At 39.8% G+C, this 24131-nt stretch overlaps 1 protein-coding gene and 1 pseudogene across 4 annotated transcripts in view; one reads left to right on the top strand and one right to left on the bottom strand.

The window, feature by feature from the left end:
- Positions 1-19039, bottom strand: part of GPR89A (G protein-coupled receptor 89A) — a 67407-nt gene extending 48368 nt beyond the window's left edge. The window contains exons 1-6 of one of the 3 annotated variants that reach the window (XM_011995190.1): positions 18824-19039; positions 14657-14702; positions 10602-10661; positions 8485-8588; positions 4026-4132; positions 3472-3573 (exon numbers count right to left, since the gene is read on the bottom strand). In XM_011995190.1, coding sequence (XP_011850580.1) covers positions 3472-3573; positions 4026-4132; positions 8485-8588; positions 10602-10628 — 340 coding nt within the window. In that variant the 5' untranslated portion in view covers positions 10629-10661; positions 14657-14702; positions 18824-19039. Of the gene's footprint in view, positions 1-3471; positions 3574-4025; positions 4133-8484; positions 8610-10601; positions 10662-14656; positions 14703-18823 lie in introns of all 3 variants that reach the window. The other 2 variants (XM_011995189.1, XM_011995191.1) reach the window with 2 other exon arrangements.
- The window catches only part of LOC105550294, a 931651-nt pseudogene that overhangs the window by 738384 nt on the left and 169136 nt on the right, over positions 1-24131 (top strand). The gene's annotated exons all lie outside the window — the stretch shown is intronic.

Below are 24131 nucleotides of genomic sequence, written 5' to 3'. Positions count from 1 at the left end.
ATTACATCTTTTTATGATTTAAAGTACTTTGCAGATACTATTTACTTAATCTCAGCATTTCTATGAAGTAGGAGTCAGTCATCATTATCCCCATTTACCAGTTAATACATGGAAAGTCAGATGAATAAGGAGACTAGCAGAAGACCATTTCACCTTTGCCACCTGCTCACACAGATTCCTTACAGTCTTTTGTAATCTCTCTGACTCTTTCCCACTAAAGACATTCCAAGGTTCAGGCACCACACAAGAAGTACTTTTACGGATTTTTTTTTTGAGTTTCGTTCTGTTGCCCAGGCTGCAGGGCAGTGGCATGATCTCAGCTCACTGCAACCTCAGCCTCCTGGGTTCAAGCAATTCTTGTGTCTCCAGCCTCCGGGGAGTAGCTGGGATTACAGGCATGCGTCACCATGCCTGGCTAATTTTTGTATTTTTAGTAGGGACGGGGTTTTGCCATGTTGGCCAGGCTGGTCTCTAATTCCTGGCCTCAAGTGATCTCCCTGCCTTGGCCTCCCAAAGTGCTGGGATTATAGGGGTGAGCCAACCTGCCCAGCCCATTTTTTGGGTGGTCTCCACAGCAATAAACAACTACAGTGGTTGTTGGGACAGTCCTGGGAAAGCTCTAGGAAGGTAGTGTAAGGCTGGTTGCTTCTTGGCTACCATCTAAACTTTTCTTCCTCCTTACTTATCTTAGAGGGTTAAGTAAATTAAGATACCTGAATATTCAGTCATAAAACTGTAATGCCTATTGGAGTACGATGGAAAGAAGAAAGCTGAAACTGTCTCCCTAGCTTTCTCTCTCAGTGTCCTTTTCAGGGTCATCCCACAGAATTTAGAAAAAGGGGTGGATGAAAGGACAATAGATACAATGGCCTTCATCTTCCCTGTGGTGTGTCCTGGCTGCACTGGTCATGTGAGCTGAATGCACACAGGAGAAAGCTGGAGAAAGGTGTCAGAGTCAGGTCTTTGTATTGCATGTGAGCCTGTGTTTAACCTGTCAGCAGCCCTGGGGGCCTTTTGTAACTCTTCTCTCTGACTTCTACCATCACAGATAAATGTGTCTGTCTGTGGGTTTCTTTGAAACAGGTTTATATGAGAACTATACTACCAGGACTCTTTAGTGCAAGTCTTTCCTTTCGTTGACCATTGACATAGACATGCTGATCACATTAGCGTTTCCTAAATTCCTATCCAGAGTGTTAAAGTAGTAAACTAATTTACCACATTGGAGAGACTCAATTTTCTTCCATTCACTGATTCAAAGAACAAGTATTAAAACACTCGTTATGTGTTAAGTTCCACACTAGGCACTAGGGATACAAAGACAAATAACATGTAGTTTTCTGATCTCAGGGAGCCCACAGGTTGATGAGGAAGTTGGAAAAGGAAACATGGAATTGTAAGTTTTATAGATGATATAGATACCTTGAGTTGGGAGCAATTAATATCTCCTAACGCTGGCCAGGAAAATCTTCCTAAAGGAATTGACAAGAGTTGAATCTAGAAAGGATAAATAGGCATTTTCTAGGTAGACAGGGTTGGTGAAGGATTGTCCAGGCTGATAGAACAGCTCTAGAAACTTGAGGCTGGGTGTGGTGGCTCACACTTGTGAGCATTTTGGGAGGCCACGGTGGGTCGATTCCCTGAGCTCAGGAGTTTAAGACCATCCTGAGCAACGTGGAGAAACCCCATCTCTACGAAAAAACACAAAACAGCCGGGTGTGGTGGCATTCGCCCGTAGTCCCCGTTACTCAGGAGGCTGAGGTGGGAGGATCACTTGAGCCTGGGAGACAGAGGTTGCATTGAGCCAAGATCATGCCACTGCACTCGGGCCTGAATAAGAGTGAGACCTGTCTCAAAAAGAAAATAAATAAATAAACTTGAAATAACTTCATAGGACTGGAGAATGCAACATGTATAGAGAGCAGTAGCCAGGCCATGAAAGGTCTCATACGCCACCTAAGAGTTTGAATGTTTTTGGTAGGCTGGTGTTATGTTAAGTTTTCTAGCCTTTAACATTATTTGAAATCTTGAAACAGTTACTCTTATTTTAAAAATACACAACTATTTATTTGGTACTGCATATGCTTTTCAAAACTGCCTATCTCCTCTGACCTTACTGCAGGAGAGTCTCATAACCTCTCTCTCCCAAAATTCCTGCTATAGGCAATGAGTATAGATGGAAGGGTGTGTGGAAGGTACAGCAGATTCTATAATAGACACTGGCTCATTCAGCATTAATTCCAATATCCTTTTCTAGCATTTGTTTTGGTACTACAGAGTTTAGAAAGCCAAACGCTCCTTCTCAGACTTCCTTGAGGCTAAGGTTCTAAATGTTACCTAGGTTTCACCAAAAAACCAGGCCCATGTGAGGCCTCAGATGCAGAAATGAACAATGTAGGGGTGGTGATAGCACTTAGGAGCTCAAACAGCTGGGACTGAGGTCCCTGATGTCATAGACCCTGAGTGGCATGTGATGACTTCAGCAAGGTTTTCTAGTTTAGTATTGTGGCATAGTTGGGTATTTCTCTTCATCATACAGCAGTTAAGCTTTGCATTCCTGCTTTCCTAGAAAGTCTATAAATTGCCTGACACTGTATAATTAATCACTTTCTGCTTTAAATTAGTTACAGTAGATTCTGTTTTCTGCAATAAGAACCCTGATAATACGGCAGGATGGTGAATGAACAGGTATAAATATATTTTTGAAAAGGTTCTAGCATGAAAGCTGCAATATATTTATTACAGATGGGCTCTCTAATCTTTTTAAGATAGATTCATACATACTTCTGAAATAGTTCTGGAAGGACTTACTAGCTGAGGTACTTTTGTTCATTGATTTTAACTTAAAAATTAGGGCTCTGCCAAATCTTGTTTTAAAATAAACTTTTTTTGTTAGAGGGGAGACACCGATTCTTGGAAAGCTTTTCTTTACCTACTAATTGTGGGCGTTTTATGTCACCTTTCCCCAAATACGTATGCTTCCCGAATGTATCTTTATCATCCCTTAAACAGTGGCCATTTACCTTTTGGGTCACAGACCCCTTTGGAAATCTGATAAAAGTTCATTGATACCTTACCTCCAAATACAGATATAAATATATTCCTGTAGTTCTATATACAATATGAGTTAGACACCGTTCTCTTTCCTTATACCCTTTAAGTAAGTATATTCAGTAAAGGAAGGTCAAAAATTCCTACTTTAGAATGATAGAAGTGAGTTCCAAAACCAGCATTAGTTATCTCTTAGAAGAAAGGAGAAAATGTAGTTCAAAATCAGACATTTTTCAGAGAAATAGCTTGCTATCCTCCTCAAAATCAGAAATTTTTTTTTCCCAATCCCAAGAACCTATGAATTAATGAATTATTTCCCCAAATAAATTTTTCCCCAAGAAATTTAATTAAATGTTTTTGAAATCAGAAAATTAAACAAAGCTTCTCCCTCCCTTCTTCTGCCCTCCCATATATACTCACCATGTTTTGGGCTGAGAATGGGAAAGGGATCTCCTAGTTTCCAGAAGAAATACATAAAAGTCAGCCATAAGAGACAGGAAAAAAGCAGTCGTTGTTTATGCACTGAGACAGAGGAGACAAAACTGTTAGGAAAAACAGATATAGGTTAAAGAGCTTGCTCTATTTAAAAACATAAGATAATGCTAATTAATATTTGGCTGCTAATTCACTTGGCAAATGAGTGATGAACAGTATAATTTTTAGTGAAAGCATCCTTACCATCGTAAGAGAAATTTAGCTGAATTTAACATGTGGGATGAATTAAATGAAACATTATTAATAGGTAGAAAAATAAAGCTGTGGCAGAACAAATAACCTAATCATTCACTCAATATTTACTTTGTGCCAATTCATTCAATATTTATTTTATATTTATTTTTAAGATGTTGTGTGTGAGGTGTCCCCGAATAGCGGTAGCTACTGAAAGTTAATGTAGAAATGAAGCTATTCACAATCTAAGTCCCCTCAAATACTCATCTCAATCTATGTGCTGACTGAGAGGGCAAAATACTTACATAGTCGGATGTTGCTCACAATAAAATAGCCAATGTAAAAAGGCACCATGAAAACCAGGATCAGCAGAATTACACACAGGTTCATTTTCCAGTGAAAATAACGTGAGCTGAAATAAATGTCAAAGACTGTCACTAGGAGGGAGAGAGGACAGCAAATTTCTTTCTCTTTAGTCTTCCAAAGGGTCTTTTGCTCTTTGGACTCAATATTGAATATATCCTATCTAATCAGCCTACTAGGCTCTTAAAATCTACTCATTTGTAGAGATTAAAAAACACAAATTTCTGAAAGGTATATATGACCATCTTAACCTCTGAAGAATTTCATATATTAAAATAAGAATGTTTATGTTTTTGATATATTCATGGGCAACATATACCACTAACATGTATCAACATAAGACATTGCTGGTAGAATGACTATTGTTTTATTCTCCCCTAGGAATCTTATTCCAATGTAAGAATTAAAGGAAAATAAATGTTAACAGTAATAAATGCTATAAAGGCTCAAAAATATTTCTTTTGTACTCTTGATATAAACACCTGATTTGCATGAATTACTTTTATTAATTTATAAGATGTATTTTGTTAAAACTTTTTGTTAGCACTTTTTATAACAGTTTTAATGAGATATAATTTACCCATTTAAAGTGTACAATTCAATGGTTTTCATATACTCAGAGTTGTGCAACCATCACCTCAATCAATTTTAGAACATTTTCATTAGGCCATAAAGAAATCCTGTACCCATTAGCAGTCACTCCTTTTCTCCCTAACCTCCTCAGCTCTAGGAAACCACCAATATACTTTGTTTCTAGGAAACCACCAATACATAATCTTTTATGACTGGCTTCTTTTACTTACCATAATGTTTGCAAGTATCTATCAATAATTGATATGTTGTAGTATCTATCAATAATTCCTTTTATGGCTGAACAATATTCATCCCATTATATGGATATATTATATTTTGTTTCTGGATTTATTAATTGAAGACATTGGGTTTTTGGCTATTATAAATAGAGATGCTATGAATGTGTGTGTATACATTTTGGTGTGGACGTATGTTTTCATTTCTCTTTAGGTAAAAATGGAGTGGAATTGTTGGGTCATATGATAAATCTATATTTAATCTTTTGAGGTACTCCCACTGTTTCCCAATGTGGCTGCATCATTTTACATTTTCCTCAGGAGCGTATGAGAGTTCCAATTTCTCCTCAGCCTCGCCAACACTTGTTATTGTCTTTTTTTTTTTGTTATAGCCATTTTAGTGTGTGTGAAGTGGTATCTCACTGTGGTTTTGATTTGCATTTCCTTGATGGTTAATGGTACTGGGCATCTATTTATATGTGCTTACTGGCCATTTCTATACCATCTTTGGAGAAATGCCTATTCAGATCCTTTATTCATTTTTAAATTGTATTATATTGTTAAACTGTAAGAATTCTTTGTGTATTTTAGATACAAGTTCCAGTCCATTATCAGACAGGCAATTTATAAAAATGTTTTCTTGTTCTTGGAATGTTTGTTCACTTTCTTGATGGTGTCCTTTGTATTTACTGATTTTAAATTTACTTAGGCCTTGTTTCAAAAAAGGCATAAGTGGTTAAATGGCTTACAAAGATAAATAAAATACAGGATGATGAAATGAACTATAAGGAAATATGAACAACAATGGTAACAGATAGGTAAAATATTGGGCCAAGCCTGGTGGCTATTATAAAATAGAATTCTAGAAAGTTGCTATGGGTAGGTTATAAATTTAGCTTTAAGTTTTCTAATGGTCAATGTGAAATAAAAAATTTGATCAGTTAGATAAAATCATTGTGTCTGCAAGAAAATAACAAGTTAATTTCTCAAAAGAAGCATAATTATCATTTATTGTTACTGAATTATTACCAAGATTACAATGAAATTTCTTCAAAGATTTCATAAAGAAGAAAATGCAAAGGCAATTAACAGTGTCTTCAACAACATCCTTTCAAGAGAAATATCAGTTTCAGAGGGCTGTTTCTAACTGTTCCTTCCTTAGTACAGATGGCAGGCATCACAAAACAAAGAGCCATTCAGTAAAAGCTACCCTATAGGGAATGAATACCATTTAGACTAGATACGTTGACAGCTTTTCGCTCCTCTAGGTTAACCTACTTTAGAGCATTTAGAGAAGGAAACAAGCTGGACATCCTCCAGGCAATTCTACATAGTATTTCAGTTGAGCTTCTGAAAGATTCTGGGAGGCAGTGGGTTTGAAATAACAAGTGCAACTTTAATTGGCAGTACGGACTGCCTATTAAAAGTGAAGCACATGTTTTAACTATTTAAATATAGATTAAATCTATATTTAATCTTTTGAGCTGAGAGTAAAGTGATATTCTCTTGAAAAAATTAAGGATCCCAACAAGATTACATATTTGGATAGGAAGTCATACAATCTCTGCTCAAAGGCGAGTCAAAGGAACATTCTGGCCAAGATTCTCTTTTCAAAACGATTCTGAGTCCAGTCAATGGACAGTTATACTACATCATCAAGGTTCACATTTGTGTTCCATAATTGGGTGAAACACTAGCATGAAAAAACAGGTATAACTGAAGACATGTCTCAGACTGAACAAACCCAATCCTCTATATAACACACAAAGAAGAACCAGATTTCAGCAATGCTACTTCTTATCCTCTTTAACTAACTAAGAAATTTAAGAAATATACACCACAGTATGAATGATGTTTCTTACTATATGAGTTGTTAACTATAAGTTAAAAGTTGGGGGACATCATCTACCAAAAACAAAACTATAGCTTTAGAATAACTGAATCCTCTGTATCTATATTTAGATGAGTAGTTGGCAAACTATGGCCTGGCAGCCACCTGCTTTTACAAATTAAGTTTTATTACAGCATGGTCATGCTCGTTTGTTTATATATTGCCTATGACTACTTTTGCTCTACAACAGCAGGGCTGAGTAGTTGCAATAGAAACCTTCTGGTCCACAGAAGCCTAAAATATTTACTATCTGTCCCTTTACAGAAGAAAGTCTGCCAACCCCTGCTTAAATAGCAGTGAAAGATGCAGGTGGTGATAATAAAATTTAATAACTATTATGTAAAATAATACTTGTCTATTCTGTATAGTCATAGGATCTATATCTAGCTCATCCAAAAAAAGGTTTGGATTATTAAAGTTTAAAAGTAGGAGAATCAGAACATACTTCTATTTTACCATAATACATGTTATTCATTGTTCTATCAAGAGACCATTATTATCAACTCTGATTCTCTCTGTCTCACTCTTTTTTTTTTAAGAGATGGGGTCTCACTGTCTTATCCAGTGATCACAGCTCACTGCACATTCTCAAACTCCTGGGCTCAAGGGATCCTCCTGCTTCAGCGTCTAGTGTAGCTGGGACTATAGGTGTGTACTACTACACTCTGCTAATTTTTTAAAATTTTTTTGTAGAGACAGGGTCTCAGTTTGTTGCCCAGGCTGGCCTTGAACCTCTGCACTTAAGCGATCCTCCTGCCTCAGCCTCCTAAAGTGCTGGGATTATAGGCATAAGCCACTGTGTCTAGCCCCTCTCTCTTTTTTGAACCTTTCAATGTTTTGTGATTAACCATTTGTACAGTAAGTTTTTCTTTTTAATTCAAATTTTGTTTTCAACTCTGATTATCAAAGGATTTGAGAGTACAGTCTCTCTACAAGTCTCAAGTGTCAGGGGTCTATAATGAACTTACCTTGGTGCTGAGTCCTAACTTTAGAGTGAAAGACTACTTTACTCTTAAAGGTTTTTCCAGGTAGTGATAAAAAAGTACAACAAAGCCTGCATAGCAAAGTTGAACCCTACATATAAATGCCGCTAAAAAAATTCTCAAGCTTGCAGATTAACAAGCAAGAAATACTTCGGATAGACTGTCTAATAAACTAACAGGTCTATTATTCGGAAGGGAGTAAAGAGTTACTTTTAAAAAGTGTTTTAAGAAACACTTTAAATTCAACCAAACTTGACCATGACTGTAAAATCAATAAAAGTAACTAAGTTAAGTAAGAACTGGAGCTCAGTCTTCAGAGAGATCGTTAAGTATCTCTGAGGAATTCTAACCTTTTCAGGCAGAGATTTTCAATCAGCAGAACAATGTGAAGGGCTGTTACTGGGATTCAGTCAGCGAGCAGTCCCGGAAAAATAAAGCTTCTAGGAGTGAAGCCTAGTCTGCGGCTTCACAGCCTCACTCCAATAAGTTTTTCAGAGTTAATGGTCAGATCTTTTTTTTCCTGGTTTCTCATAATCTTTGTCAAACCAGCTACTAGGTGGCTGTGACCCATATCTGCTGTGATCATTGTAGTTACTGAGACTAAATTATTAACACAGTGTTTCTTTTTTATCTCAGTTATGAGATCCAGATAGCTTTTCCATTGTAAAGAATGTAGTACAGAACTCTTCAAGAGGAGTTATTCAGTACTCTTACTCACCTGCTATTCAATACTCCTAAGATTTCAAAGATGATGAGCTCAAACATGGTGCAAGAAAATGCAAATGTCACAGAGAAGATCACCTGTACAACATACTGACGTATCTGTTAAAAGCCAAATAGAAACTAGAAGTTATTTCCGTGTTTAAAAACTGAACTGATAACCTCCTTCTGGTTACAAGTCAGAAAACTTATTTTGAGGAAATTCTCAAGTCACTGGAAGTAGGGCCACAACAGCAACTTGCCTGGAGCTAAAGAAAAAGACCAAAGTAGGTGGCACTTCTGAATCTTGAGTCACTATTACCAGCATCCTCTTGTGGATGAAGAATTTTGAGGACAAGAAGATGAAGTGACAGGGTCATAGGTAGCACTTAGAATTCCTGATGCACACTGACAAAAAACTGATAGATTCGTATATAATGGTTAATGTTTAAAGGGGTTCTTCAACACTCTGCAGATCCTGGATCAGTTCTGGAACCTCCCTTGGGAGGCCTTAAAGTATTGGGCAGAAGAAAATCTCCAGAATTCCAGGCTCTTTCAGACAATAAACTCCCCGAGAAAGTTTAATGGAGAACATCCTAGAAATGACCCAATGTAGACTATAACCCCGATCTTATTACTAATTAGGAGAACTAACTAGGAAATGTCCAGTCTAGGATGGTGATCTTCTGAATCCAAAGCTTAAGATAAAAACACCAGCTTTGTGTTGCGGGAAGTCAGGGACCCCGAATGGAGGGACCGGCTGAAGCTGTAGCAGAATATAAATTGTGAAGATTTCATGGGCATTTATTAGTTCCCCAAATTAGGACTTTTATAATTTCTTACACCTGTCTTTACTGCAATCTCCGAATACAAATTGTGAAGATTTCATGGACATTTATTAGTTCTCCAAATTAATACTTTTATAATTTCTTAAGCCTGTCTTAATCTCTTAATTCCGTCATCTTTGTAAGCTGAGGATGTATGTCACCTCAGGACCCTGTGATGATTGCGTTAACTGTACAAATTGTTTGTAAAGCATGTGTGTTTGAACAATACGAAATTAGTGCACCCTGAAAAAGAACAGAACAGCGATTTTCAGGGAACAAGGAAAGATAACCATAAGGTCTGACTGCCTGCGGGGTCGGGCAGAATACAGCCATATTTTTCTTCTTGCAGAAAGCAGGTAGGAGAAATATCGCTGAATTCTTTTCCCATCAAGGAATAACCTTGGGGAAGGAATGCACACCTAGGGGGAGGTTTATGAAGGGCCGCTCTAGGAAGTCTGTCTTATGCGGTTGAAATAGGACTGAAATACGCCTTGGTCTCCTGCAATGCCCTCAGGCTTACTAGGATTGGGAAATTCCGGCCTGGTAAATTCTAGTCAGACCAGTTGTCAGGTCTCGAACCCTGTTTCCTGTTAAGATGTTTATCAAGACAATGCGTGCACAGTGGGACACAGATCCTCATCAGTAATTCTAATTTTTGCCTCTGCCCTGTGATCTTTTATTGCATCTGAAGCACTGACCTCTGTGACCCACTTCCTATTCATACACCCCCTCTGCTTTTGAAATCCCTAATAAAAACTTGCTGGTTTTGTGGCTCAGGGTCGCCGTCACAATCCTACCAATATGTGATGGCACCCCCAGAGGCCTAGCTGTAAAATTTTTCTCTTTGTACTCTTTATTTCTGAGACCGGTCGACACTTAGGGAAAACAGAAAGAACCTATGTTGAAATATTGGGGGCTGGTTCCCCTGATAGCCTTGGGATTTTGGTATTAACTTAGAATATAAGACTGGCAATTCAGGGCCAGATAGACAAATGAAAGGGAACATTTGTGAGACATTATGAATTAAATTCTCTCCTGCAGAATAACTATTTGCTATTGGTGCATATCCTGATACGACTAAGGCATAACATTCCTTTCTCCTAACTTCTGGGCTACATTTGGCTTGCCTTTTTTCCCCCCTTTTAAATCAATTAAGCCTAATTATATTCTCCAATCTAATAGTTATATACTACTTATTTGGTAACAGCTTCCTATCTTGGAAATGAACATAATGTTTCTTTAATGGAGACATTTTTCTTGTCAATCTAAATTCATATAGTGTAAGTATGACAAAATTATTTCTTCTCACCTCATAGTCTTTAAACAATTGGCGCATGAAGAAAAGCCACCCAAATCCAAAAAATAGTATCTGGAAGGGAAAGAAGATAGAATGTCAATACATATTTTTTCTGAGATATGTTTTATAGAAACATTTCTATAAAACAGGTCTGCTAACTAGACGGTTAACTTATTTCAGGGATTAAAGATAAGATCTACTCTTATAAGACCTACTTATTAAAGCTCATGACATTGGAAATAAATGTTTAAATGTTCTTGGATGTTTGAAGTTATACATGTTACAGAGTATGCTTCAAGACAAAAATGGAAGTACATATTTTCCCATAATCTTATGATAATCATTACATGAGCCAGAGAAGTTCGCAAATAGAAAAGGAATCAGCGGCCAGGTGTGGTGGCTCACACTTGTAATCCCAGCACTTTGGGAGGCCAAGGTGGGCAGATCACCTGAGGCCAGGAGTTTAAGACCAGTCTGGCCAACATGGCGAAGCCCCGTCTCTACTGAAAACACAAAAATTAGCTGAGTGTGGACACCTGTAATCCCAGCTGCTCCCGGAGGCTGAGGCATGAGAATAGCTTGAATCTGGGAGGCGGAGGTTGCAGAGAGCCAGTATCGTGCCACTGCATTACAGCCTGGGTGATAGAGTGAGATTCGGTCTCAAAAAAAAAAAAAGAAAAGGAGTCAGAGTGAGATTTGCTTCTTACGGATGATCCCTGACTGCAAGTATTTAAAAAAAAATACCAGCCTGGCCAATACGGTGAAAACCCGTTTCTACAAAAAAACACACACACATAAAAATGAGCTGGGGGTGGTGGGGTCTGCCTGTAGTCCCAGCCACCTGGGAGGCTGAGGTGGGAAGATCACCTGAGCCTAGGAAGTTGAGGCTGCAGTGAGCCATGACTGCACCACTGTGCTCCAGCCTGCGCAACAGAGTGAGACCTTGTCTCAAAAAATAAATAAAAATAAATCAATTTAAAAAATAAAAACTTCACGGGAAAGGAGTTGACACCAAAAGTAGACGAGCAGTAGAAAGTCTAATGTGTTTTATATCTGTTTCCTTCAGAGAGTTTTCTTAGCTTCTCCACCATCCTGCCTAATCTACATAAAGTGGTTTTCATCTCAGTGTAAAGCTGAGAGATTGCAGGATCCCTCTTTTGTCAGTTTTGTTTCAAACTGGCAGAGACCGTAGCCACATGACAGCTGACAAAACTGTTCTGTAGTAAACAGAACTTTCTATACATAGACACGCACTGACACGACTAATCTTTTCTTCTTAAACTGGCTAGGACCTTTATGAAGAAAATGATTTTATGTCTTCCTAGGGACTACTTTACTGAGCAAGTGTAAACTCAGTAGTTTAGCACAGACTACTTTAGCTTCTTATCATGCCCCTGCTGCCTAGCAAACTCATGTGTTCAGCCCCCTGGAACTTCCTTTGGTTCTTTAGACCCATATTCTTTCACATCGAGACCTCTGTAAATGTCCTCTGACAGGAACTTCTCTCCAGCTCTCTCCCAGTTATGCTATTTACTCCTTCTGGAAGGCCCTCGCTGCCCTCCCAAACACAGATAAATTGCTCTTTTTATATAATCTTATTCTACATCGTACTTCCCTCATCAAAGTGCTTACCATACGGTTTTGTAATGCCTGATTTAAATATTTTTTGACATTAGATTATAAGCTCTATGAGGACAAAAACCATGTTTGTCTTGTAATCTCTGTATCCTTGGCATCCAGCACAAAGCCTGGTATATAGCAGACTCTCCATAAGTGCTTGCTGAATGGCTAAGTGGTCTACATAAAAGACGGTTTATTCTTCAGCATTCAATCTTAAATCTTCTGTAATAACTCCTATGTGCTATGCTAGGTGCTGAGGATACAAAGATAAGTAGGATGGTTACTACCCTCTACAAGCTCACAACATAGTGAAGACACTACATAAATAACTGTAACATAATATGGATATGCAATGATAGAAATACATACACGATATTGTAAAACAATATGAAAGAGGGAGACCAAACCAATCTGTAGGGGCTTAGGACAGATTTTCTGGAGAAGATAATGCTTGAGCTGAAGGAAGTTTTAATTTGCAGTTACAACCTGGTATTGTGTGCAAATTTTGGGATTATGTGCATTTTTCTAGAGTGGTTGAAGGTATTCATCACACACTCAACGGTTTCCACCACTCCTAACATGTTAAAAACCACCCTCTCAAAGGATGAATAAGAATCAAGTAGGGAGGCTGGACACAGTGGCTCATGCCTGTAATCCCAGCACTTTGGGAGGCCAAGGTGGGTGGATCGCTTGAGCCCAGGAGTTCGAGAACAGCTTGGGCAACATGGTGAAACCCTATCTCTACAAAAAATACAAAAATTAGCTAGGTGTGGTGGTGCATGCCTGTAGTTCCAGCTTATGCGGAGGCTGAGGTGGAAGGGCCACTTGAGTCTGGCAGGTGGAGGCTACAGTGAGCCGTGAGCACGTCACTGCATTCCAGCTTGGGTGACGGAGTGAAACCCTGTCTCAAAACAAAACAAATGAACAAAAAAAGAATCAAGTAGGGTAAAAACAGGTGGTAGGGGTAGGAGGACAGGGCTTTCCAGATAGCAAAGGGCATGAGTAAAGGCGCAGAGTGAAAAGCGTGGTATATGCCAGGAACTACACATGGTTTGGTGCTGCTAGAAGATGAAATTCAAAGAAGGAAGAGGTTAAAAATGAGGCTAGACAGGAGGAGTGGATGTCCAACCACTGAGAGCTTTGAAGGCCACCCTAAGATTATAGTCTGTAGGTGGTGAGGGTTATTTAAGCAGGGAAATGGCATGGTCTGATTTGTTGTATATTATAGAGAGCAGTATGGTGGCTGTGTGGAAGACACATTTGAAGGAAATAACATTGTAGGAAGAGAAACATCATAGAAATGTGTTATGAGAGTTCAGATGAAAGATGAGAAAGTCCTGAATTAAGACATTTGGTGACAGAAGAGGAGACGACAGATTTGAGAACTATTTAGAAGGTAAAATCAGCAGGGAGAAGTCAAGGATGACAATTTGGAATACAGGATGGATAGTGAAGCTACCCAATTTATATTAAGAATATTGGAGAAAGAAGAGGTTTAGGAAAGGGGGCAGAGGATGGGGAAAATGATGAGCTCATTTTGAACACACTAAGGGCCTGAGGGACAGCAAGATGCGTCAAGATATCCAGCAAGCACCTGAATAAAAGACAGATTGTGAAGGCAGGTCTAAGATATACTTATGAGTTGAAACCATCAAAGTACATGAGATCACCCGGGAACAGTATCTAGAGTAAGGAGAGCAATGTGCCAAGAAGAAAACACTAGAGGATAAGGAACACAGTTTGAATGGTGAGGTAGGGGCAGGAACCAGAGTGTAGCAGGTCAGAATGAATGGGAGCTAAACCAGTGGGGATAGTAAATGCAAATTACTCTAGGGAGGGCCAGGAATGAGAAAAAAAGAGAACACTAGATAATAGACTAGAGAAGAATATGGAATAAAGGGACAGTTTATTGGCCAAGGGGAAAGAAAGCAGTCAAGTAAGGAGAAAAAGATGAGAAGGATGATGGAATGCTAGAGGATGAACTGATACTATTAATTTATTATTATTATTAGGTAACTTTTATTAAGCATTTACTATATTCCAGGCTCTCTAAGTAGTACTTAGCATTATAATCTTATAAAAATCATTAAAAACCCAGTAAGGTAAGTTTGATTGTCCTATTTTCACAGAGGAAGATGAGGTTTAGAGAAGTTAATCAATTTATAAGTATCAGAATCAAGATTGAACTCAAGCCTGTTTGACTCCACAATCTGTGCTTTTTTTTTAAATAATATGTTTTCAGCTCTTATTGATTCTGGCTGTTTAGAAAATCTGTGCTTTTAACCACTTCAAAATAAGCTACTCTAAGATCAAAGGTAGGGAGAATGGCCTTAAACTGGAGTAGGGGAACCCCGTTTTCTGAAATGGGAGGAAAGGAGGTGAGAATGGTTGTGAACACAGATAACCTTTTAGATTATGCAGAAAGTATTCATAGTAGGAGATCATACCTTTTGGCTTCACTTTTGTTGAGTAAGTATGAGGCAAGGTTATCTGCTAAGAGTACGACAGGTGAGTATAGAAAAGGCAGCTTTGACAAAGATTCAGACAAACTTTGAGGGGAATAAAACAAGTAGCTGATTAAGGTCAAGAAAAGGAATAATTCAGTGAGCTGAGGGTTAAACTCATGGCGTTGGCAAACTACACAGCTGTGTGATTTTCTACAGTAGCTTTCAGGCCTCTGTATTAGTGGTAGACAAACTATAACAATGATCCAAGTATGGACTTATATATATATATATGTATATATATGAAGGTAAACGAACAAGTGGGTGTAAGAAAGTAAGTTGGATCCAAGCATCTAGATCAAGTAGAAAAGGAAAGGATCAAACAGATTAGGAGAAAATGTCCAGGATATCCTTTGGCTATTATAAAGAGTTACCAATGGTAACTCTATAAAGACAGATGTAAATTCAGAGTTTAGAGACCATATTCATATGACTTATGAAGCCACAACTGAAGATAGAGAAGTTGGGCAGTTAGGAATGAGAGTAGTATGTATAGTGGAAATGGATGATTAAAAAAAAAATCACCAAGATTGCTGTGAAATGGAACTTTAGACAAGTAAGAGAAAACAAGCAAAACTTCTAAGTTTATATGGTGGGGAGGGGAATGGAAGAAAAGAGAAACAGATAAATACCTTTAATATTTTATTGTGGCCTCCTTTCACATTGACAAAGAAAGTGTAAAAAGACTTTCAGAACAAAATTATGTCTTTTGCAGCAACACAGATGCACCTAGAGGCCATCATCCTAAGCAAATTAACGCAAGAACAGAAAACCAAGTACCCCATGTTCTCACTTCTAAGTGGGAGCTAAATATTGGGTACTCACCAACATAAAGATGGCAAAAAACAAAACTGGAGACTACTTGGGGACAGGGGAGGGGAGAAAGGGGAAGGACTGAAAAACCAATTATTGAGTACTATATACCTGGTACCTGGGTGACCAGATCATTTGTATCCCAAACCTCAGGTCCCACAATATACCCAGCACAAGTACCAAATCTACAATAAAATTAAAGTTGAAAAAAAAAAAAAAAAGACTTTTAAACTACACACATACACAAAAGTAGCTGGAGAATTCATTTACATCCAAGATAAACACAAATTCTGGCAAGATTATAGAGGATCCAAAAAGAATGCAGAAGCAAAATGCAATTTCAAATAGCTTTGCAAATAAAATGGAAGGCACATAGCTTCTTATTATAAACGAGACTTAATACCTTCAGAATTGTACAGAGTAAAATCTTGACCTTAGGACTTAAGAGTATACTCTGGAACTGATAAGTCTTAATGACTGTACAGAGGGCTCAAAACATGAGTTAGATAACAGTTGCTTTTATAAAAGTGACTTCTGGGTTGAAAATTAGCTACTGTTTAAAAAAAAAAAAAAGATGGCCATCAGCAGGATAGTTATTAAAGAATTAAGTATAAAAGACACCTTTCTTGGATCATTTGTTCACCCTTTTAATCATTTAACAAATATTTATTAGTGCCTAATATGTGCCAGGTCCAAGGGATAGAATGGCAAACAAGAGAGCATGAATGCTACTCTCAAGGAGTTTATAATCTATGGAGGAGATAAACAAGTAATTACAAAACAATGTGGTAGTGTTGTTACAGGGGAAGTAGGTGAAGGGTACTATGGCAGTATGTATAGGGACATCTAGTCCAGTCTAGGAGAAGCTTCTTGGATGTTCAAGTTGAGACGTGAAGGCTGAAAGGGATATGAGGAAAAGGCCCAGAAAGAGAAAACACACTGTGTGGAAATCTGGAGGCACCACAGCATGGCCAGGTTAGGGAACTAAAAGAAGTTCAGGAAGTCTAAAGAATAAAATGGTGAAAGCCACAGCTGAAGAGAGAAGAGCCAGGGTCCCATCAATAAGGGACCTGATAAGAGCAAGGGTCCCATCAATAATGGACCTGAAAAGCCACGTAAAGGAGCGTGAACTTCATCCTGTGGTGCGGTGAGCAAGATTCAATATGTGATCTCTAATTTCAGATTTCATTTCAAATAAACCTTTCAGTTAATACAACACAGAAAAAATGAGTGGGGAGGGGCGCAGGGGGCAATGGTGGTGTTTCCAAGGTAACCGCACCTCTCTAGAGAAGTGCTTTTTATTAAATAAATATTCACTGCAACGCTACTGTGTGCCCGCAACTGATTTAGATGCTGGTGAATACAGGAGAGAACAAGAAAGACAGTGTCTTGGACTTCATGGACAGACAACAAACACATGAACATACAAATGAACTATAGTAATAAATGCCAAGAAGAAAATAAAACATGGAAATGAGGAAGAAGGCAGCCGGAATGGAAAGCCACTTTGGCTGTGGGCAGGGTGTCAGGTAAAACCTTCCTAAAGTGACATTTTTACTAATGCCGAAATGATGATAAAGTAGCCACATAAATATCTGAACAGAGAACATTCCATGCAAAGGAATCTTTGGGTCTTTCTTCCACATTAGTTTAACAATTAATTACTGCATATGGATACATGTGTGAAGTAAAAGTCTATGATTACAAGGCATACAAAATTAGAAAGCCACTTCCTTGGTTCAACGTATCAATTATGTCCACGCTAAAAATCTTAGAGGCTGCAATGCAAAGCCAATTTTCTACTGACATTCTTATCTTTATTCTAAGTGAAAAGAAAAGCTAATTAAATATTGCTATTTTTCTTAAATTGGTACTAGGGTTAAAAATAACCCTGAGTTGTCACCAAGGGCACTGGGTAGTCTTAGAAAGGTTTTAAGCAGAAGAATTACATGTCCAGGTTTTTTAACAATACATTTGAATAGTACGCAGTCAATAAAAACAATTATGAAAACTATAGAAAGGTGGTAAATTAAAAAAAAATTTTTTTTAAAAAGATTGCATTAGAGTGGTAGGATCATGGATGGCTTTTCCTTCTTTCTTATCTTCTTAAATATTGTAAAAGTTTTTGAACAGAAAAGGACAATGCTCCGCTATACGGAGACGAGTATTAGGATGAAGCAATACAAAAATTGAATCAAAGAACAAAAATTTAGTTCACTTTAAGCTCCAAAAGGTAACTGTTTCTGTTACTTGCCGTTTGAGAGAAAGAACAAGTAAAAACAACCAAAAAAAAAAAAAAAAATCTTCAAATTATTGGAAAGACGAGGGGAAAAAGGTAAATAGGTAGTCTGAGCTTCACAAATATTAACAGTTGGCCAACAATTATTTATTGAATGCCTGCACTTAAAAGTGGGGATACAGCTATGAACAAGGCAGGATTTCAAAAAACAAAATCATAAACACATACATAAACGATGCCAGTGCTATGATAAATGCTAGGAAGAAACAATAATTAACAATGGATTACATGGTAAAAGCAAGAGGCTCACTAGACGAAGCTTCTATTGAGCACAGACAATGTCTTATATGTTTGTACGCTCAGAGCTTTATATAACGGTCGATAAATGTTTGTTGACTGTACAAACAAATGAAGGTGACCAATGGAGAAGAAATGAGGGTCAGAAAAACATCCGAAAAAGGTGGGTAAGTAAGCATAGGATAAAGGATGAGGTGTCAGTGCAAAAACGAAACCTTATACTTTTAAGCATACGTATAACCTTATATTGACACTCTGAAGCAGCAAATTTCTCCACACCTGGATGCAGGATTTGACATCTAACAGCAAAGCCTACACTGACGTGTCCTCAGTATCCAGCCCTGATTGGCGCGCCGCACACCCGGTGCCCGGAACCACACAGGCTTCCCCAGCCCAGGGTCAGCGGCGCAGCCCGGAAGCTTCGAGGAGCTTCGAGGAGCTCTGAGGACCGCCGCCTTAGCTGGCGGCGCCGGCTCTAAGCGTGGAGGCTGGCGGACCCCTTCCAAAAGTGGACCGAAATTCCAGGGACGGATGCCGGGTGGGGCCGCGGACGGCCGCAGGCCAGCCTCCTGACAGCCGGGGTAGAGGGAACCGGAGGCAGCAAATCGCACACCCTCTTCGCGCTCTGGGTCCCGGAGTAACTGGCGCAGGCAGCTAGAGAGAGACGCCAGACCCCGGACCAGCCCGCACCACGGAGAACCTGAGAGGGCGATTCGGGAAAGGGAGGCGGACGGGTGTCGGGGAGGGAGGCGGTGACTCACCTGGGAGGTAATCATGATGCTGGAGTCGATCAGGAAACTCATGGCGAAGTGTAAGGAGGGCTCCTGCCTCCACTTCCCACTCCCCGAGGCCACGGCACGCTGGGGTCACAGGCCCCCTTACACAGTCCGCCTTCTCCCTGGTGCCGCAGCCGGGACTGCGGCTCTCCAGCCCGACGCCATCAAGCTGCGCCCCAGCCAGCCAATCAGCGGCTACATCCGGAGCCCCGCCTCGGGCTCGGCGTGGGTGGGGCAAACGCTAGGCTCCAGCCGCGGAGGCCCCAGGAGCGGGGCTTATTAGGGGCGGTACTATAAGCATGCAGTGCAAGGTAACTTTAACATTTCGGAGGCTGAAGGAGGTAGGGCCTGAGACCTAAGTGGCAATTCTGTTTTGTAAAGATCATAAGATAATAATGGTAATTATAGTAAGTCAGGCATTGTGTCCTAAATATTATAACTTTTACTTGACTCGGCAAATATGACTGTACAAAGTGAGGGAAGACTGGAAAGTCAGACGAGACGTTAACAAATATAACTAACCAAATACATTTCTGTGACAACAACGAAAAGCACACCGTCTGTAGCAATTTAGTGATAATATTGTACTGTATATTAGTCAGGCCACAGGTGGAGTACTGCACTCCGTGTACCACACTTTTAAGAGATTTTACAGGCCCGGCACAGTAGCTCATCCCAGCACTTGGGGGAGGCCGAGGCGGGCGAATCACCTGAGGTCGGAAGTTCGAGACTAACCTGACCAACATGGAGAAACCCCGTCTGTACTGAAAATACAAAATTAGCCGGGAGTGGTGGCGCATGCCTGTAATCCCAGCTACTAGGGAGGCTGAGGCCAGAGAATCGCTTGAGCCCGGGAGGCGGAGGTTGCGGTAAGCCGAGATCGCGCCGTTGCACTCCAGCCTGGACAACAAGAGCGAAACTCCGTCTCAAAAAAAAAAAAAAAAAAAGAGATTATACAGAGACATATTGGAGCTCGCTCAAATGTGAGTCACCAGATAAGGACTGGTGGAAGGAGGCGAAGAAAGATGACTCAGAACATGACATCTGTCTTCATGTGAAAGAATGGGTAGAACTGATGTGGCGCTGACAGTTATCTGTAGGGCAAAGGACTGGAAGTTAAATGACGACAGATTTTAATTCAAAACAAGGATCAGTTCTTTTAAGAGTCTGAAGAAGGGTTATTTTAGGAAGTAGCTCCTTCTGCCCCCTTCCCACCTGTTGCAGTGGATCAGATATACACTGAATCACTACCTCATTCATTCAACACTCATTTCATGAAGGCTTAATGCATTGCTGTGGGGCTTACTCTGCCGCCACCCTGGGGCCTAGCTAGTCTTTGTAGTCCACATAGTCTCATAGTCCTGCAAACTGGCTCCAGCCCAGGAAATCACCCTGTGTAGCAGTGGCTGCAGTCAAGACCCAGGAAGACAATCCTGAGGGCACCTGACATCCAGCGTCTGAGTTCAGACTACTACAGTTTGAATAAGTGACTTGCAGATTCTTTACACACAAGGGACCGTGTCTTCCTTTCATTGGATTGAACTCTGTCATGCCAAGCAGTCAAAACTACCTGTTAGATGTCCAATCCCTGATCCAGAATTTCAAGGGGCTGTGGAGGTAGCTCTATTATGGGAGTGTCATAACCAGAGAACTTTGTGTCCTGGCTATATCTGTTAGGGAAGCAGGTAGATTCCCATGTAACAGCACCTAACTGACATTCAAGACTGTATATACTGCAGAGTGCCGAGAGAGATGATCAAGGCAAGCAGTTTACCTTGGTGGCTTACTGGGATGCACAGTGGAGATTGGAGTCTCAGTAACCAGGAATAGCAGAGAAAGGTGTGCAATGCCTACTGGCCTAAGGCCAAAGCTTTGGGTGACACCATTCAGAATTCTCCCTACTGTACCACTTGTGTCCAGGTAAAGGACAGGCCTAGGTGATTCAAGGGATTGCCTTACCCCCTGATTTTGATTGAGGAATGTCTTTAGAAACCTTCACACTGCATTTAGTATCCAATTGACTCTCCTCTCAAAGCAAGTCTCTACTGCTGATGGTGGACTCTGACACTAAAATGGCTTGTCCTCCCATCTCTACTGCTGGTAATATTCTCCCGATCCACTCTAGCTGCTGCCCTCCTCTTAGAATAGTGAGATCTTTTGGTTCTGCCTCCATGGACGGTCAAACCATCTGGGCTCCGAGTCCCCAGTTTGTGCTATTTTTCCAAGGGAGCTTTTCAAAATATGTCACGTTCATAACTAGTAGCCATTGTTTGCCACTCATCCAGAGACTGACAGCCAGTCCCATAGATGTGCTATAAAGTGTCGATTGACAATATTGAATAAATGGATCCTGTTTGTGTACCCCCAAATGCATATGTTGAAGCCCTAGTTCCCGATGTGATAGAATTTGGAGGAGGAGCCTTTGGGAGGTGATTAGGTTTAGACGAGGTCATGAGAGTGAAGCCCCACGATGGGATTTATGCCCTTCTGAGGAGATAAAGGAACCAGCACGCTCTCTTTCTAACAGGTGAGTATACCGTGAGAAGGCAGCTGTCTGTGAACCAGAACGAGGGCCCTCACCAAGAAGTGACCATGCTGGCACCCTGATCTTGGACTTCTGGCATCTGGAACGGTGAGAAGTAAATATTTGTTAAATATATATACCTACTATGCACCCACAAAACTTAAGAATAAAAAATTTTAAAAACTTTGTTGTTTAAGCCACCTAATGTACGGTATCTTGTTATAGTAGCTTGAACTAAGATAATGAGCATACTATTTTGTTATATAGTTTTCATTATATTTCATTTTAGAAATATATTATGGGGCTGGGCACGGTGGCTCACACCTGTAGTCCCAGCACTTTGGGAGGCCGAGGTGGGTGGATCACTTTCGGTCAGGAGTTTGAGACCATCCTGGCCAACATGGTGAAACCCTGTCTCTACTAAAAATACAAAAATTAGCTGGGCATGGTGGCACATGCCTGTAATCCCACCTACTCGGGAAACTGAGGCAGGAGAATCGCTTGAACCTGGAAGGCGGAGGTTGCAGTGAATTGAGATTGTGCCACTGCACTCCAGCCTAGGTAACAGAGCAAGACTTCATCTCAAAAAAAAAGAGAGAGAGAGAAATACATTGTAGTATTATAGACCAGACATGGTGGCTAAAACTTGTAATCCCAGCACTTTGGGAGGCCGAAGTGAGAGGATCACTTGAGCCCAGCAGTTTGAGACCAACCTGGGTTACATTTTGGGAGACCCTGTCTTTACAAAAAAAAAAAAAAATTAGCCAGGCAATGTGGTGCACACCTGTAATCCCAGCTACTCTGGAGGCTGAAGTGGGAGGATTGCTTGAGCTTAGGAGGTTGAGGTTGTAATAATCTGTGATTGCACCAGTGCATTCCAGCCTGGGCAACAGAGTGAGACCCTGTCTAAAAAAAATGTGTATAGGCCAGGCGCGGTGGCTCACGCCTGTAATCCCAGTACTTTGGGAGGCCGAGGCGGGCAGATCACATGGTCAGGAGATCGAGACTATCCTGGCTAACACGGTGAAACCCTGTCTCCACTAAAAATACAAAAAATTAGCCGGGTGTGTTGGTGGGCGCCTGTAGTCCCAGCTACTCGGGAGGCTGAGGCAGGAGAATGGCGTGAACCCGGGAGGCAGCGGAGCTTGCAGTGAGCGGAGATCGTGCCACTGCACGAGACTCTGTCTCAAAAAAAAAAAAAAAAAAAAAATGTGTATAATGGATATTTTCTTGTGCCAAAGACTTTATAGCATTTTTATTGACTCAATAACATTCCATCATATGGTTATGTCATGAGTAACTTAACCAATCTACCTTTTAGATTTTTTTTTTTTTGGTGTTGTTTACTATAATAAAATAATATGATGGTGAAGAATTTGGCCCACAAGAAACACTTATTCAAGCCTCCAATTTTCCCTGGGCAAGGGAAGGTCACTGTGTCTATGTCCCAGCAAATTCTGAGGACACACATCAAGCTCCTGCAAGCTTGGCTACTGTGGCAGCCGGAGGTGAACCTGTGAACTTCTGCAGACGAATAGACCGCTAATGACTAGTGAGAAAATGGTCAGGCCTCCCTCCCAGCAAGTGCTTCCCAGAAAGTCTCAGAGGTTTTCCTTGAGCCCCTTACTTGGAGGGGAGTGAGGGAAGGGGATGAGAAACACCACAGCTCTTTCTTCTAGTCTGACAACTCTCTTCAAAGACTGCTCCTATCGGTTAACTCTTAACTTTCTCTTAAATAACCCAGAGGTGGATTGTGAGTTAGGAGTTGCAAGACCATTTGGGGGCTACTTCTTTTTTTAAGGAATTCTAGATTGTGCTTTGTACCACTTTTTAGAAAGTGTAGACATTGAGCATTTATTGTCCTTGGTTATGTAACCTTACTGAAACTCCAAGACATAGGAAATATTTTGTTTAACATTTCATTACATATCCATTAAATCAGACTTGTAAATTACATTGAGGTCCTCTTTATTTTTGTCTTCTATCAATTCATCAAGGACTGAAGTCTTTTATTGCTACTATTTTTCTGTCCATATCGCCATGTATTTCTGAGAGCTTCATGCAGTCCAGTGCCTTATTTTTGAGTGCAAAATGATTCATAGTATATCTTTGTTGCATATTATATTTTATATTAATAAAGATCAATATTTTGGTTTGGTTTAATGATTCTGCTCTTGTATTTTGTGTGTTTGGTCTTTATTTTTGCTTTTTTCCTGTTTTTTGTCTTCTTTTTGCTATATGGACTGTGTAGTCCTTGTTTCTTGTTTTGTTTCCTAGTAATCTGGAAGGCATGCATTTTGTTTTAAAATAACACATGCAACTTTATATTTTTCTTATTACTAACACAGAGAATAAAATAGTATCTTTGTAAGTTGAGAATACCAGGACACTTCTACTTTCTCACATTTCTCCTTCTTTGTTACTCCCTACACCCCACACAGTACCCAAATTTATGTTGGTGTAATCTGGGATTTTAAACCTTACTTTAAAAATATATTTTTGTTAAGGATTATTTATGATATTTGTATTCTGTTTTGTAACTATACTTCAAATAGTTACATTTAATTCATTTCATGCTTAAATGTCTTCAGTATTCATCATCAGCCTCTTTCATACTTTACCTGCTTGATTTCTTTCTTTTTTTTTCTGAGACAGCATCTCACTTTGTTGTTCAGGCTGGAGTGCAATGGCATAATCACAGCTCACTGTAGTTCCTGGGCTCAAGTGATCCTCCCACCTCAGCTTCTCAAGTAGCTGGTACTATAGGCG

The sequence above is a fragment of the Mandrillus leucophaeus genome, unplaced genomic scaffold (assembly GCF_000951045.1).
Source record: "Mandrillus leucophaeus isolate KB7577 unplaced genomic scaffold, Mleu.le_1.0 Scaffold475, whole genome shotgun sequence".
In the NCBI taxonomy this organism is placed as follows: Eukaryota; Metazoa; Chordata; class Mammalia; order Primates; family Cercopithecidae; genus Mandrillus; species Mandrillus leucophaeus.
The sequence above is the reverse complement of the archived record's forward strand: the minus strand, read 5'-3'. Positions and strand labels throughout refer to the sequence as shown.